Below are 17069 nucleotides of genomic sequence, written 5' to 3'. Positions count from 1 at the left end.
TGTTCTTTTCTTTTTCTCAATTTCAAATATTGCTGGGTATGAATTATCAACACTTAATCTCATGAAACATTACATTATGAACAATAAGATGGCAGCATTTTTCTACCATCATCAGACTCTATTACAGGTTCTCAAAATCTCCTTCCCAGAGGGAATCTGAAACAAACCATCTTTCTTTGCGAAAATGGAAAGTCATCCCATCAACAATACTTGTCTTTCACTCCTCTCATCCATAACAATATAGTCCTTAACATGAACTTTCCATGTATGGAGGACTGCTCGCTGCAAGAAATTTTCAATGGGATTTTTAAATGTGTGGCCAAGGTGCATGTTAAATGCCTTTAGATGAAGCATCATTGTTTCAAATCTTCCTCAGCACCTTCAATTAAGATGGATTGCTGACATTTGTGTCTGCTTTTGTTTCCAATGAACTTTCATCAATATTCATAATCGAAGGAGGATTTAACTGAAAGAATCCTTTGCTCTTTTGGCCATAGCCTCCTATGCATATTTTGTCACCCCGACCATGCCAAATGCCATCTTCAACATTGTTCATCTCCAACGTTCTAGATTCCTGCGTCATGTTTCCAAGACACATGTTAAATCTCACCATTTACTCCAATTAAAATAGATCAAATACCCCATTTTGCTTAGCTCAAGAAATTACCCTTATTCAGTATTGTCATTGGAAGAAACTGATATGAATTTTAGTTGTAAGAACATGTTTTTTAAAATTATTCAAGATAACTTATTTGAGAAGGGAAGGAAAGTTTCGAAAATGACCTGACATAATGTACAGCAAGGACAGGCGAAATGGTAAACGCAATCGTCTAAGGAACTGTCACTACCCTGAAAAAGTTACAAATAAAGAGTGTATTAGTTTCTCAAAGCATATCAAATTATACAAGCAAATAAAGCAAGTAGTCTTGCATTTGAATCCACGCAATAGGAAGTTATATGGCTCAATGTTAACCATAATTGTTGAACATTCATCAGTAATAACTCAGGGTTAAATATGTTGTTTTTAGTCCGACGATTTTGTTTTTAGTCTATTTTCAAACCATGGTATAATTTAGTCCTTCAACTTTAAAAAATTCTAGTTTTAGTTTTTTTTACCAATTTTTTTTAACTTTATTTGTTTTTTCAAGCACATTTCTTAATTAACATTGAAACAAAAATATGTCAAACAGTATAAAAAATCTAAATGCTATAATGAAACGTGTTTAAAACAACAAATAAAATTAAAAAAAATTGGTAAAAAAGACTAAAATCAGAATTTTCTAAAGTTGAAGGACTAAATTGTACCATAGTTTGAAAATGGACTAAAACTAAAATCACTATAGGGAATAAAAACATATTTAACCAATCAAATCAGTAAATCCAAACAATTGCAGAAAAAATACTCACGTTGATGTTGAACTTCTTTCTTAGTCTTGTGCGGAAGAACCCTAAATATGCTACAAAGGAAACAACAACGGCAACTGCCAGGTATAGATTGCAGTGACGTCTCGTGACAATAAAGGCAATGCAGTTAAGAAAGGCACCCATGGCAAGAACAAAATAGATCGCTGCCTGCAAAATAAGACAAGGAAATAAGCTAAAAAAACTGCCAGTTATAAACACAATCGTTCTAAGAATTTCTTAGCAACTGTTTCATCATTTTTACCAAAACAAAGCTGTTTAACTTTCTGATCAATGTTATTGCTTACCTGAATGTAGCAAGAACCAAAACCAGCTCTCTTCATGTTCTTCCCAAATCGGTAGCAAGGACAGCTGTAACAGCAAAATGAACTTTTATTTTCAGACATGAAAGATCATGATCTCATAAAACATCTTAACAACTACTTTTCAAAATCAAATTTTGAGTCCCTTGATAACTTCATAGAAAAATAAAGGACTAAATTCATAACAAGCAAGTGTTTTTACCTTTTAGAATAATATTAGCTAAGCTCATTTCAATACATTTGTTCCAAAAAACAAAAAAGTCTTTTTACAAACTGTTTTACATGGCATAATTGAAAAAACAAGACAGACCTCAAAATGAACAATGGTGAATACCCAGAAGGGAAACAAAAGCAGAATGAACAATGACGTATATCCAGAATGGAAAGAAAAGCAGAATGAACAATGATGGATACCCAGAAGGAAAAATAAAAAAGAATGAACAATGATGATTACCCAGAAGGGAAAAAAAAGTAGAATAAACAACCGATTACCATGTGGATTCAAGGGCGATGCGATGATCATCGAAACACTCAAGAATCTCACCCTCCCACATCCTTAGGACAACACCAAATTCACCACTCTCTTCTTCTTGATCATCATCAGCAACACCAAGCCTCCCCCATTTTCCATGCTGAGCTTGCAAAGCAACAGTGGAACAGAGCACGTCAAAGTCCAAAACCGCCACACCCTCGAGCAAACTCTCTCTCTCTTCTTCTTCCATGACCCTCTCCTGCTTCTCAAAATCCCCCATAGCCTGAAATGAAAACCTTCTGTAGCTCTGTTATGCGGGTTTAGAACAGAGAATGATAGAGAAAAGATGAATAAATGAATGAAAAGAAGAAAATTATATATATTATTAAAAGAAGAAGATAAGATAAGGACGGTTGTTTTGTTGGTGAATGTGCGTTGACATATTCATGAATCTTAGGTTGGCGGGAAATAATTGTATCAATTATAAGGGTGCAGCTGTTGCCACGTGGAAAGTAAAATTCAGTAGCTGTGTTTTCTCCACTATATAACAAACTAACGGTGTGCTGCTACCAATTTCATAGTGGATCTTATTCCTATCTTTTTCCCACTAATTCACCAATATTATTAAATAATTAGTGATTAATAATTAATAATTAATAATTAATTGCGTTATTTTTTGTTTCTGGGGTTTGTTTTAACCGCAACACACCGTTTTGAACAATAAACTAAATCAATTATAAGAAACCAATTTCAACCGTAACTATAAAAAATAGAAGAAACTTCACGCCATTGCCACTGAATCCTCCAAACTCTGTTTTCGTAGATTGACATGCCAGTCAGATTTTGACTTCAATATTTATGGGATTATTGATTGATCAAGAATCACGTAAATAAATGTTTTAATATTTATTATTTAATATAAAAAAACTATTTATTAACACCACAAAAAGATGGCATGGAGATAAAGTGAAAAAAAATTAAAAATAATAAGCAATGGATAACATTATGAAAAATAATTTATGGATACACTTAAATATTTTATATTCATTTTATATTATTACTGTGTTTTATGTTAAATGAATGGAAAAGTGTGTTATGATTTTATTATTTTAAAATTATAGACATTGGATGAGAAATAAAAATGGATGAAAAATGTGAATATTTTATAAATGTTTTTTAATATTTTGTAAATAGTTGAAAGTAGAAGTTTGTTACAATGTTTTCAACGCAAAATAATTTGTTTTGGAAAATTTGTTTATAGGTAGATCAACTGGTAACGTATGAATAAATATAGGATTGGTCCTTTGTTGACCAAAAAGATCGTGATTTTAATGTTAGTAATTATTTTGAATTTAATTCTCAAATTGTACCAAGTTCCATAATAGTTCATATATTATATTTAGTCCATGATTTTATTTCCTATCAGCTACTTTAAATAAGATATCATTGGGTATTTAATATAAGATAATTTGTAGGAAGTAAAATTAATAAGATGAAATTGTACTCTTAAAGAGATAGGTTTAATATTGACTAATGGATGTCGAATACTGAGTATCAAATACAGTATTTCTCAAATCAAATACTACATTTATCTTTTAAGTCAACTAATATTTATTTATTTTTGTTAGAAATATTTTCATAATGGATAACTTACTTAGAAAATGATAAATTTTTTCACAGGTAAGCTAGTTAGAGGTCACTTGACTAATGAATTTATAATTGACTCTCATCTAAATGGATTTATTATAGTAAAATATTCTTATAAATGTTATTTTAATTATAAATTTGATTTTATTTTTTACATTAATTTAAATTTAATTAGAATTTTTAATTACAGTATTAATTTAAACATTGAATATAGATAATATTATTATTTATATCTTTATCATTAAGATTGGCGGCGAAACTTTAACGTAATATTGAATATAGATATGAATTTTTTTTTCCATAGATTTCTCTTTGTAACATACTTATCCAGCTTATGAAGGAACTTAGTGACAATAATTGAAAACAGATTACAAATAACATGTCATTACAATTAAAATATTTAAAAAGTGAGTGATGATAATGATTAAGTCATTAATCATATTTATTATTACATCCATGATTATTACGTCAAAAAGTCACAGAAAATAATGACAATCATGATTATGCTATTGATAATAATAATTATGATTATAAAGTTGACCATAGTGATGACTATAATTATAATGGCCATGACTGGTTTAGTGCAATATGAAGATCAGGAATATTTTATGAATTTTATTTTATGGAATAATTTTTAAATTTTCTTAATGATTATATGATATTTTAATTTTTAATTTTTAATTTTTAAATATTTTAATCTGAATTATCTATTGTTTTTAATTTTAAATTAACATTTTTATTAATTGACTTTATTAAGAATATAAGATATTTAAGTTAAATTGAGTTTAATTTAATTTTTAATCTAACTCAATTAAACTTTATTAGATTGTGTGAGTTAGATATATAATTATTATTTAACAACTCAACCTCATCTAATCCTAATACAATGAGTTATATAATGAAATAAGATTTGTATAACTTATTAATCTAAATATTCTATGTCTCTAAAATTTTTTATGTCTCTAAATATATTTTTTATGTCTCTAAAATTTAAATATTTTACAAGTTTTCGTTAGTAATAAAGATAGAAAAAAAAAGGACGAGTTAGCATAGTTTAATTATATATTTATTCTTTTTGAAAATTATTGCATTAAAATATCATTATCCACATCATTTTTAGGTTCATAATCACTAAAATATATCTAATTAGTATATAGGAATCAAAATGACAATTTTTGTCTCTTATATTTTTTCTTTCTTTCTCTTTTCTTGCATACCAATTTTTTTTCTCTAAAATCTTTCTTTTCTTCTTTTAGAACTTTTTCTCCATATCTCATTTTTTTCATAATTTGATCTCTAATCAAATTTTTAAATAAACTAAGTTTCTATTTATTTTATAATTTTTTTCTCATATGATTTTATCATTAATCTTGATGGGATTAGTTGAAAGAAGTTATCCTTTCAACTTTTGTTACCATATATTAAAATTTGGTTATGCTTGAACTACAAATTTATTTAATTAGAATAAAGACTTATAGATAAAGGAAGGTATTATGTTTTTCTTTTATATAACCTTTGGGATAGAGTTGATTTGGTCACAGATTACAATTCTTATGTAGAGATTGTAATTGGTTGAAATTTTGTGTGAATATTTGAATTTTCTTATATAAGAATTATAATTGGTTGAAATTTTGTGTGAAAATTTGAATTTTAGTGTTGTAAAGTTTCGTTCAATGAAAGATTGTTTAAAATGTTTTGAATTGGATGTTTTGTTGATATATTGATATGATAACTAGATTATGTATGTGAAATATAGATTTCTATTGAATTGAGTTTTGAATATGATTTAGATAAGTAGAGTAGATTTATATAACTTTCATTATGATATTTTATGAAATTGGTATGACCCTAAAGACCAATATTTTACATTAAATAATGTTTGAAGAAATTATGATTTGGATAAATAATTTGAATGGTTTAAAAATTTTATTATTAAAATGCTTTTAGAATTAATTTTTAAATCTAATTTGATTGTAATTATATATATATATATATATATATATATTTCAATTGGACGATTTTTGCATAAGTAAAAATAGAGCAAGCACCTAAACATTACTTTTATATTTTCACTTAAGTCAAAGATTTTCCGTTCAAGTGCAAAAATAAAGTTCAAAAAAACCTTGATTTTTGTCTTATTGCTCATGCAAAAGATTTTTCACTTAAGCAAAAATAACATTGCAACTCAATCTAATTTCTATCTAATTTTAACTTAAGTGAACATGTTTTCACTCAAGTTAAGTTAAGAAAACAATTCTTTTGGTCTCTTTAACTCATTGAATGTGGATTTTTTTAAATGAAAATTGAATATTTATTTCTATACATGATTGGTTTATGGTTTTATTTAAATGAGTTATATTGTATAATAATGTTTAATGAGGTTGATGAAATTTGCATTTTATACATCGTAGTCAAGAATGATACTATTTATGTAAATTTGTGGTTACACATAGATGACGCATGAATTTTTGTTTGATTTAAGTATTAAGTATTTACAATTATCTTGTAACATAGATATCCTAGATTCACATATATGGTATAATTCACATGAATTAAGACATTAGGTGATGAAAATTTGAGGAAAGAGTTCTTGCATACCGTGAAATTGTTTATGCGTGACTTGAGTTATATTGAATTTAAGTTGATCATTTCTTTTATATTCACTTGTAAATCTAAGTCTTGGGTATTGATAAAGACCCATTTTCATTTTGAGTAAATATGACGTTTAGATGATTAAGAAAGCTCAAGGAAGATTCTCATTGGATATTAAAATAACCAAGGTTGTTTATATGTGAAGGTTCACTTCCAAGTGATGTAGAGAGAACGAAAAGATTCAATTAAAGAAAAGTAAAATCAAGAACACAAAATTGAACACAAATATTAAACAGTAATCACAATAAAGAACCAAAAGAGAAGAAAATATGAAGTAAAAGATGGAATACTTGAAAAGGGAAAGGATTCAAGGTGGAGCACGTCACTTGAGGAAAACTAAGGTTCCCCAACTCAAGATAAGTGAGGTTTCCATCACTTGAGCTCTAGGCTCAAGATAAAACTAAGAGAAGAAGATACATTATACTAGAGAGCACTCTCACAAGTGGTCAAATATATGATAAGTTTACTCAAAATATTCAACCATTTTTACAAGTCTAGAAGTGTTTCCTTTATAACTTATGGAAAGGGGTCTTCTTGCAAAAATACAAAGCTTATGGGCTAAGAAGCAAAAACACACAATAATTTTCTAAAAAGTAGGACAACTAAAGGTGGTGTCTTGACAAGGAGAGAGATTTAGCTTGGCCTCCAAAACCCCTTATGTGGTGCCTTTGACCTTCTAGTTAGAAGGTCAACTACAAGCTCCTCCAACTCTCCAAATGTATACTCAGGGGCGTGTGGATTCAAGTTCAAGTCTCTCCTCCACTCCAATTACTGTTATCTTCCTTCAAGTTGGGTCTAGCTTATTTCTACAAAACAAACAACCAATCAAGAAGGTCAATTAATCAAGTTAACAAGGTTAGCTAACTTAAGTTAACAAAGAAAAATCAGCATAAAACTAAACTCAATAAAAGAAAGAAGGTGAAGAAGCTTCCTCTCTAGGCATGTTTATTCTCTTTAAGCATGTGTCTCCATTCTTGATAAGAGTTAAGGGCTCATCAAGTATTTGATTAGCTAAATATTACTCTAGTATGACCTATTTAATGTGTCTTACGAGAAACATCAATTGATATTTCATTTGTAGAATATTTTTTATGTATAGATTCATGTGTGTAGTCTATGTAATTGTTATATGTTAAATTTTGAAATAAAAATAAATGATAATTGTGGCTTATTAATTAAAATGTATCTTTATATATATATATTTTGTTGGTGTATTTTAGGTTTTAATATTTATTATTGTAAGCTTTTTAATGAGTATATACTATAATTGATAGATTAATTTATATGGTGATACACAAAACATACCTGTTTCTGAAATATATTTTCAAATATGTAATTCTTGAAAAAATATCTCATAATTAATATATTCAAAATCTTTTAAAATTTACAAGGTATTTCAATAGTTTAAACATTAATACAAATAGTAATTCTTAAAATATTTATATATCTAAACAATAATTATAAATCTATAAATCTATTAATTTATTTTTAAATTAATGAATTTGGTTTTAAAATAAAATATTTGCTCTAATATAATGTGTAATAAAATATTTACGTACAATGTTTATAAAATAATATTCAAAAGAGGAGGGATAAATTACTCTATTCTCACCTTTTATTATTTTGTAATTGAACCATTAAGATGGATTATTACGTAAAACCATTATATTATATTGAAATGAATGATAAGGATGAAGGGTAATGAACTATAACATAAATATAAGAGTAATAATAATAAACCTAATCTGAAAGTTAGAATGTGTTAAGAAACCTAATCTGATGTAGAAACCATTGAATAGCTCAACTTACTTGGTAATTGAGGAGTCCCTTTTGAACGTGGAGATTTTTCCCATTCCGTGTACCATTTTTCTTCTGATTACAGTTGAAAAATCTATCATCATGCGTTTCTACTGGAAGGGAAAATATTCCAAGGCTCGTGCTTCCTGGCGTCTTCCTTTTTTTCAGCGCAGGCTTTAAAGTCAATATATTTAAACATAATAAAATTGATATATTACTGTACAATTTGTTCATATATGAGAAAAAAACAATATTTAATTGAGAAGGTACACCTGTTACTATGAATATTTTCATCTTTTCAACTTCTTATTCATCAATTAACCACCACCACCACGTGTTTGTTTCAATGCCTTTAATTTTTCCAAATCAGTAAACACACCTAATTGAACTCGATCATCTCCATCTTCTTCATTCCAACTCTCACTTCACTCTCTCCACTCATTTTTCACACAATTCATTTCAACCTTCTTCATTTTCTTTATATTATTAAATGAAAAAAAAAATTAAAAGGTAATAATATAATAATTTACGAATAATTTCTTAATTTAATTCTTAAACTTAAAACCTTATTAGAATGAATCCTATAAGTATTATAGATTTGGTTTCTATTACCAATTTTTAATTTATTCCCTATAAGATATTTTAACTTTGACCCATATATTATAGATTTTTTTTTCATTTGGTCTCTTAGTAAAAAGATACACACTTCCATCAAATTAAAAATATATTACTTGTTCTGATAAAATTAAAAATTTGTCAAAGGAATAAAAAAACGTTGGCAGTGTTCATCATGTGGCTAAAGTGGTCAAATGTATGTCAACGTGACACCTACTTGGTCAGAGAAGAGCAGCATGAGGAGCCATTGAACATTCTTCTTCATATTTATTATTTACACATTTTTCATCATTTTATGCCCATCATCACACCAAACCACGTAATCCTCTGTGTAATCTCAGGGATATGGGCACGATCACTGCACCCAAATATACAAACTTTCTGCTCCTTCTCTTCTTTCTCTTCTGTTTTCATGCCTCCTTCTCTCATGCTGCCAATTCCCTGACACCAGACAAAGAAATCAGAGACAACAACAATGGTGCTGACAACTTGGTGTCAGAAGACCTCAGCTTTGAAATGGGTTTCTTCGGTTTTGATAGCTCTTCAAGGTACGTTGGGATTTGGTACCACAATTTTTCTATTTCAGCTACGGCATTCATATGGGTAGCAAATAGAGAGAAACCCATCATGGGAAGAGGAGGTTCCATCAAAATCAAAGGTGACGGAAACTTGGTTGTTTTCGATGGAGAGAACAACGAGGTGTGGTCAACTAACAAGTCTATATCGACGAACAACACAAAAGCTGTTCTTGATAAAGACGGGAACCTTGTTCTTTCAGAAGAATCAGAACATGAGAAAAAGGTGTGGCAAAGCTTTGAGAATCCAACTGATACCTTCGTGCCGGGTATGTCCCTACCAATTAATGCTGGAACGAGTTTGTTCAGGTCGTGGAAATCAGCAACGGATCCTTCACCGGGAAACTACTCAATGGGGGTTGACTCTGGGGGATCAACTATACAGATTTTGATTTTGGATGGGGAAAAAAGGAGGTGGAGAACTGGGTATTGGGATGGTAGAGTATTCACTGGTGTCTCTAATATGACAGGAAGCTCTCTTTTTGGTTTTAAACTTAATGAGAATCGGTTTACATATACATGGAATGAAACTGAAAAGGTGAGGTTTCAGATAACCTGGGATGGGTTTGAAAAGAAGTTTATATCGAATGAAGAGGAGACACAATGGAATAATACACAACACGAGCCTTATAATAAGTGTGAGCATTATAATTTTTGTGGCAATTTTGCAGTGTGTGATATCTCTAAGACATCTGTTTGTACTTGCTTGCATGGGTTTCAACAAGGGGAATTGAGTGAGTGGAATGATGGAAATTCAGGGGGTTGTAAGAGGAGGACTCCACTGAAGGCTGAGAGAAATAGTTCTGGAACTGAGGTTAATGTTGGTGAGGATGGTTTCTTCGTTCAAAGCTGTACAAAGTTGCCAGATTTTGCACGTTTGGAGAGTCCTTCTAACGATGAGGAATGCCAGCGGTTTTGTCTGCAGAATAGTTCTTGTACTGCATATTCATATACAATTGGAATTGGGTGCATGATTTGGTATGTGGACTTGGTCGATGTTCAACACACCGAAAATGATATTGGAAGTGTACTCAACATCCGTCTTGCTGATTCTGAGTTAGGTAAGATCTGGAGTAATTTGTCTTTCTTTTCATTGATTTTTTTTATTGTTGATTTATAAATCCATTTTACATCTCACCTTACATGCTTTCTCGAGGAACTACTTGAATTTGTCATATTTCATGTCCAAACCAATCAAATTTAGAAAATCTTGTCCTTATTCCTTTCATTGCACAGGAAATTATTTGCTTAATGCGTTAGGTTTGAGATTTTCCCATATGGCATATAGGAGGAGGAACATCTGTTAGTTTGTTGTCTGTGAATAGGATGAGATGGTACATATCACTTCAAGTCCCATCCAAGCTTCATTGATTTTCTGGTAGTATTTACAGCATATGATTTTTATGTTTTCAGTAGCAAGCGAGGGAGAGAAGAAGTCCAAAACTTGGATAATAATAATAATAACTGTTGTGGTGGGGCTGATCTGTCTTGGGATTTCTGTATTGCTGGTATGGAGGTTTAAGAGAAAACGTGAAGGTAATATATTTATTTATACGAATTTTATTTTTTAATCCTTGAGATGAATGAATGACAAGGTATTGCCAACAGTTTCTTGATACTCACTTTTGTATGTTATCTCTTCCTTTCCATTTGTCAACAGCTTCCCCGGCTTCGGCTAACAACAATGGTGAGTTTTTTATCATTGATCCAACGAGGAGTACAGATTTATCGACAGAATTTTCAGGATCAACTGAGTTAGGTTTGGAAGGGAATAAGGCAGAACTTCCATTGTTCACTTTGAGCTTCCTTGCAGCAGCAACAGAAAATTTCTCCGAAAAAAATAAGCTGGGACAAGGGGGATTTGGTCCTGTATACAAGGTAAAATTTTAACTGTTAAGCTTACCTTAAGAATATCGTTAAGTGTACAACAAATTATCCTACAAATTTTACAAGAGTGGGTGAGAAAAAGTATGCTATGTGATGGAAAAACAAGAGAAAAAAGGTGTTCCATAAACGAACAATTCCTTTCGTAATAAAAGGTTAATAGCTTCATCTATTCCATTTACCAGGGGAAGCTTCCAGGAGGAGAGGAAATAGCTGTTAAGAGGCTTTCAAGAAAGTCTAGTCAAGGATTAGAGGAGTTCAAGAATGAAATGATGCTAATAGCCAAACTACAGCATAGAAATCTGGTTAGACTACTTGGATGTTCAATTCAGGGAGAAGAAAAAATGCTGGTATACGAGTACTTGCCAAACAAAAGCTTGGACTGTTTTTTATTTGGTATGTTTCTTACCATTAACTGAGCATATTCTTTTTCTGCATCCTAATTCGGATAAGTTTGAAACAGAACCAACCAGTGCATGCATGATCTTAATAATTTGCTTGTTCTTGTAACATCATGGTAGATCCAGTGAAGAAAACGCAACTAGACTGGACAAAGCGCTTTGAAATAATTGAAGGCATTGCAAGAGGGCTACTTTACCTGCACCAGGATTCAAGACTACGAATAATTCATCGGGATCTTAAAGCAAGCAACATTTTATTAGATGAAAGCATGCATCCAAAAATTTCAGACTTTGGCTTAGCCAGAATATTTGGAGGAAACCAAAATGAAGCAAGCACAAACAGAGTGGTTGGTACATAGTAAGTATGCTATTATTTCACGTGTTTGACAAATCACTCTCTTCCATCTTATGTGAACCAGACTACTAATCTCTATATCTTTATGCAGTGGCTATATGTCGCCGGAATATGCAATGGAAGGTCTCTTTTCAGTTAAATCTGACGTCTACAGTTTTGGTGTATTACTACTAGAGATTATGAGTGGCCGCAGGAACACTAGCTTTCGCAACACAGAAGATTCAAGTCTCATAGGATATGTGAGTAAAGTAACTCCTCCTTACATTACTTGATAACTACAACAACTCTCTTAAAACTTCAAATTTAGTGAAAAAGTTTCTTTAAAGTTGAAAAACATAAGTTATTTCTTTACTTATTTTCCTTTGGTGTTCATGTTAGTAAGTTGCAAGTTTATGGTATTACTTGAAAAGTGGCCACCTCTAAGGAGTCATGAGAAGTTACAAATTTATAAAATGTTTGTGAAAGTAAAAGTATTTAAAATTGCTGATGAAAAAATGGATGCAGGCCTGGCACATGTGGAGTGAGCAGAGAGTAATGGAGCTTCTTGATTCTTCCATTGGTGATTCAACTCCAAAGAGTAAAGCATTGAGATTCATACACATAGCAATGTTATGTGTGCAAGACTCAGCATCTCGCAGACCAAACATGGCCTCTGTATTGTTAATGCTGGCAAGTGAAGACACAACTCTTCCTCTGCCTAAACAACCTTTGGTCACTGTTTCCATGAGGAAATTTGATGATGGAGATCAATCTTATAGCGAAGGCCTTGACGTGTCAAACGATTTGACAGTTACAATGGTGACAGGGAGATAAAAGTGTTTATGCTTTTTCCTTCAGTTTTGTTTAGACTCTTATTAATCTACTAAAGTACAAAGCATTTTGTTTAGTCCTTTGTATATATAATTTATAAACCAACATATACTTTTAGACTCAGAAAAAGTGCCTTGATTCCTTGTCAATAAATGAAGTATTCTAGGTTGATGGCTCTCACATGGAGAGATCATAGCAACACCATCATGCATGCAAGTTGTATATTTGTTTTTAGCATTTACATTGATTTGTTTTCTACACATAGTTTCGATGTACATGCATATAGAAATATATTATTTTATTCTTGGAGGAACATCTTTGTTTTTAAATATCTCTTAGTTGGAGCACGTATAACTTGTAAAATAGAAAATCTCGCACTAAAACTACTACAAAATTTCTTTTTGTGCACTATATATTACACTAGTATAAAAATCATATTTTATGACGTACAAAAACAAACTATGATGTACATCTTGTACGTTATAATAGGTCTACATATTTTATGACGTAGCAAAAATTTACGTTATCTAAACATATATGATTTAAATTGTTTTCAAAACCCAACATGCATTTTTTTTTGCATTGAGCTTTTTCATTAACTGATAAAACTATTAGTTAGTCCACCATCTTTTTTTTTACAGTAAAGAATAAAGAGATGATTCCCTATGCTCTTCTTTTTTATTTGTATAAAAATAAAAGAGCACTACCAAAGTGTTTCAAAAAAGGATTATCTTGACGTAGGTATGCTTCTGGCCTAGATCAACTTAAGTTAAATGGACTCTTTATCCACTTACTAAAATTAAAATAGAAGATAAGAAATGACACTTCATACACCTTAAAGTTATGCTTCTGGCCTAGATCAACTTAAGTTAAATGGACTCTTTATCCACTTACTAAAATTAAAATAGAAGATAAGAAAGGACACTTCATACACCTTAAAGTTCAGATAACGTAAATTTTTGCTACGTCATAAAATATGTAGACCTATTATAACGTACAAAACTATATACGTCATAGTTCGTTTTTGTACGTCATAAAATATGATTTTTGTACTAGTGAATGGTTTATTTTATATAGATTTTGAGTGTTTTGTAGTGGATAAGATAAGACTATTAAGGATAATAAACTTTTCTTTATACAAATTTATGTTTAAAGACTAATGAATAATGTTGTGTTGAGAAAACAAATAGTGAGTTAAAAACGAGTGAGTGTGATAGGCCAAAAGATAAACAGGGATGGATTGTATACGAGAGGAGAAATAAGAGAGTTAGTTAGAGAGGTTAGTTGGAGGAAGCGTAGACACTTAATTGTCTTTCTCTGTGTTCTTGTATTGAGAGAGTAAGGCGAGAGCTTGAGTAGGTTTTTCATATTGAAAACCTATCAGAGTGAGTCAATGAGATGTCAGCAGTCAACATAATTTGACACACTTTTATTTCTATGCTTTACTCAATCTAGATTTTTTTGTCAATAGATTCTTCTGTAATTCACTTCTGGAAAGAATACCATTCAAGAATAAAAAATAACTACACATACATTTTTTGTTTTCAGTATGTCATTTTAATTTTTTAAGTTAATCCTGTTATTGATAAATGAATTAATTCGTCGTTAAAGAGATATTTAAGAAATCATAATCTTATCATATTAGATTGTTAAAGAGATATTTCATGAATTGAATTACTCTTGTCATATATGTCTTCCTAAACAATAATGATATTTTAATAACTTTTTTATAACAGAACACGTGTCATTATTTTATTGATTTATTTAAATTTATTCTAAAAAAATATTTGAAACGGGTTAAAAAATTATCAAAAAGAAATTATTTAAGAGACTTTTTCCATTATACAGCACTCATTATATAAATACTACATTCACGTTAATAATGAAGTCAATCAATTCATCTATAAATCCTTTTTCACTTTAAATCGTTTTCCACTTTCAAACATTCCTCACATATATTTTTTATATTTATTTATTTATATCTACATCTAAATTCTCGTCTCCTTATTTTTCAATTTTATTCTTTAATTATCTTTTAATTAAAATAATTATTATATCAATTCTTTTAAAGATAGTTTTTATTAATTTTTAATTTATGATATTTTAAACTTAACTATTTTTTCAATTATAAAATTAGGTTAAAAATTAAATAAAAATTATAGAAATATTTATATTAAGTAATAATAATAATAATTTTATTTTATTATTGTAAAAAAATAACAAGCGAATGTATTTTTACTATATTTATAACTGAAAACACTTTTAGAAATTTATTATATTAATGGATTAAAATTTAATACTATTATTTAAATAAAAGTATATATATTTAAATAAAACTAAACAATTTATATTAGTTTCAAAATTTATACTTATTTAAATAAAAGTATATATATTATTACTATTATTACTATTTGTTATGTGATATTTGATTTTTAATTTAACAGAAGAGAATGTTGGAAAAATAGTAAGAATAGTTTTCAAGAAATATATAAATCATGGAACAGGAATTTATATGACATTATATAGCATGGAATAAGAATTTCTGTGATTTGAATCATTGAACATCTTATGGCATTGCCCTGTCAATTCGATTAAGAATGAAATGAAGAAAATACTGTGATCTATCTACCATGGCTAGAATGGTTATCATGGAGAGGGTGAGAAAGGTAGAAGGATTGCAGAAGTTGTATAATAATTACCCTTATTTTCTCATAAAAAACCTAACAATAAAATTTGAGTTTAATTATTAACATAGTTGAAACATATTTTACTTTTTAATTTTGAAACACATTTTACTTTTTAACATAATTTTTAATGTATCATTTACAATCTATTATAATTTATAGTTGATATGATCTGAATCTATAAGATATAATTATATATAAAAAAATTTAAATGAAATTTTATAAAATTATACATTCTAAATGGATAATTATAATATAGTAGAAAAAAAGTCTCCATTTTTTCCACTACAAGACTAAAATGTCTTAAATAAAATTAACAATTCAATAAATTACCCACAAATATCTTATAGAGTAACCATTTTTAATTGATGTTAGTAAATAAAGAAAATCAATTTGAACATATAGTTTTTGAAAGAAAATACTAAGTACACTTAATATCGAATTATTTAATATAAACATTGGAGGATTGTTTAATGAATGATTGTAATTCCAATTGTTGACCTAAATTTGCATGTAAAGAAAAAAAAAAATACTTCTTCATTGATTTTACTCTTACGGAACTCAGAATAATACTATTGAATTACCATTTAATCTAATTATATTAAGATTAATGCATAAAAATTAAATAGATGGGAATAAATACAGTTTCATTTGAAAAGATGTAAAACATTTTGAAAAGAAAAATGCTGAAGTTTTGAAACAGCAAATATAAAAAAGAACATTATTGAAAGGAAAATCGAAGGTTGTTGATAGGGTGAAGTCGCAACCGTTACCACCACCGCATGCATTTTTTTTTTTTCTTGACATAGTAAAATTATGTAGATAGTATGTTGTGATTTGTATTGACAAGAATACACTTTTTTTTAAGTCAAAATTCGCTTTATTAGAAATTGAATTCAAATTTATATTTTAATTTTTTTTAATAAACATATAGGTTTTTTATTTATATTTTAATTTTCTTTATAAACATATGTTAGAATTTGTTTTATTTTTTTAAATTATTGAATAATTGAATGAGTTTGAAAAATCCGTTTCAATGGTTTAGAACATGACATTTATTTTGAAGTGTAAATTTTTTTCTTAACAATTATTGAATATAAAAGTGATATTAAAGGCCATAAATATGACATTTATATCGAACTTCAACCATTTTAAAACTATGGGTACCAAAGGTAAAATAAGTGAGGACTTAGGCACAGGTATATGGACTATGAACATGATATTCATTTTGAAGTGTAGAATTTTTTTTAACAATTATTGAATATAAAAGTGATGTTAAGGCAATGACTATGACATTTATATCAAACTTCATCACTAAGGAACCATTCTTTGTAAAACTCATGGTGTAGAAACTGTATTGGTATCAAAGGCCAAATAACTGAGAACTTTAAGCAAAGGGTTTTGCACAGATCAACTACAAATATATTTTGAAGTACAGAATATGGACATCTCC

At 29.0% G+C, this 17069-nt stretch overlaps 2 protein-coding genes across 2 annotated transcripts; one reads left to right on the top strand and one right to left on the bottom strand.

The window, feature by feature from the left end:
• Positions 1-29: 29 nt before the first annotated feature.
• Positions 30-2548, bottom strand: LOC106767114 (protein PLANT CADMIUM RESISTANCE 7). Its single transcript, XM_014651944.1, has 5 exons — positions 2217-2548; positions 1710-1773; positions 1408-1572; positions 784-849; positions 30-574 (listed from the first exon to the last, which is right to left on the bottom strand). Exons 1-5 carry the CDS (start codon positions 2474-2476, stop codon positions 386-388), a joined length of 744 nt encoding a protein of 247 aa, XP_014507430.1. The 5' UTR covers positions 2477-2548; the 3' UTR covers positions 30-385.
• A 6584-nt stretch (positions 2549-9132) lies between these two features.
• LOC106768203 (G-type lectin S-receptor-like serine/threonine-protein kinase B120) lies at positions 9133-13202 on the top strand. Its single transcript, XM_014653199.2, has 7 exons — positions 9133-10543; positions 10896-11018; positions 11143-11360; positions 11552-11762; positions 11888-12125; positions 12214-12361; positions 12627-13202. The coding sequence occupies exons 1-7, from the start codon at positions 9253-9255 to the stop codon at positions 12933-12935; spliced, it is 2538 nt and encodes an 845-aa protein (XP_014508685.1). The 5' UTR covers positions 9133-9252; the 3' UTR covers positions 12936-13202.
• The last annotated feature ends 3867 nt before the right edge of the window (positions 13203-17069 follow it).

This window comes from Vigna radiata, chromosome 7, assembly GCF_000741045.1.
Source record: "Vigna radiata var. radiata cultivar VC1973A chromosome 7, Vradiata_ver6, whole genome shotgun sequence".
Taxonomy (NCBI): domain Eukaryota; kingdom Viridiplantae; phylum Streptophyta; class Magnoliopsida; order Fabales; family Fabaceae; genus Vigna; species Vigna radiata.
This window is presented reverse-complemented; position numbering and strand designations above follow the sequence as displayed.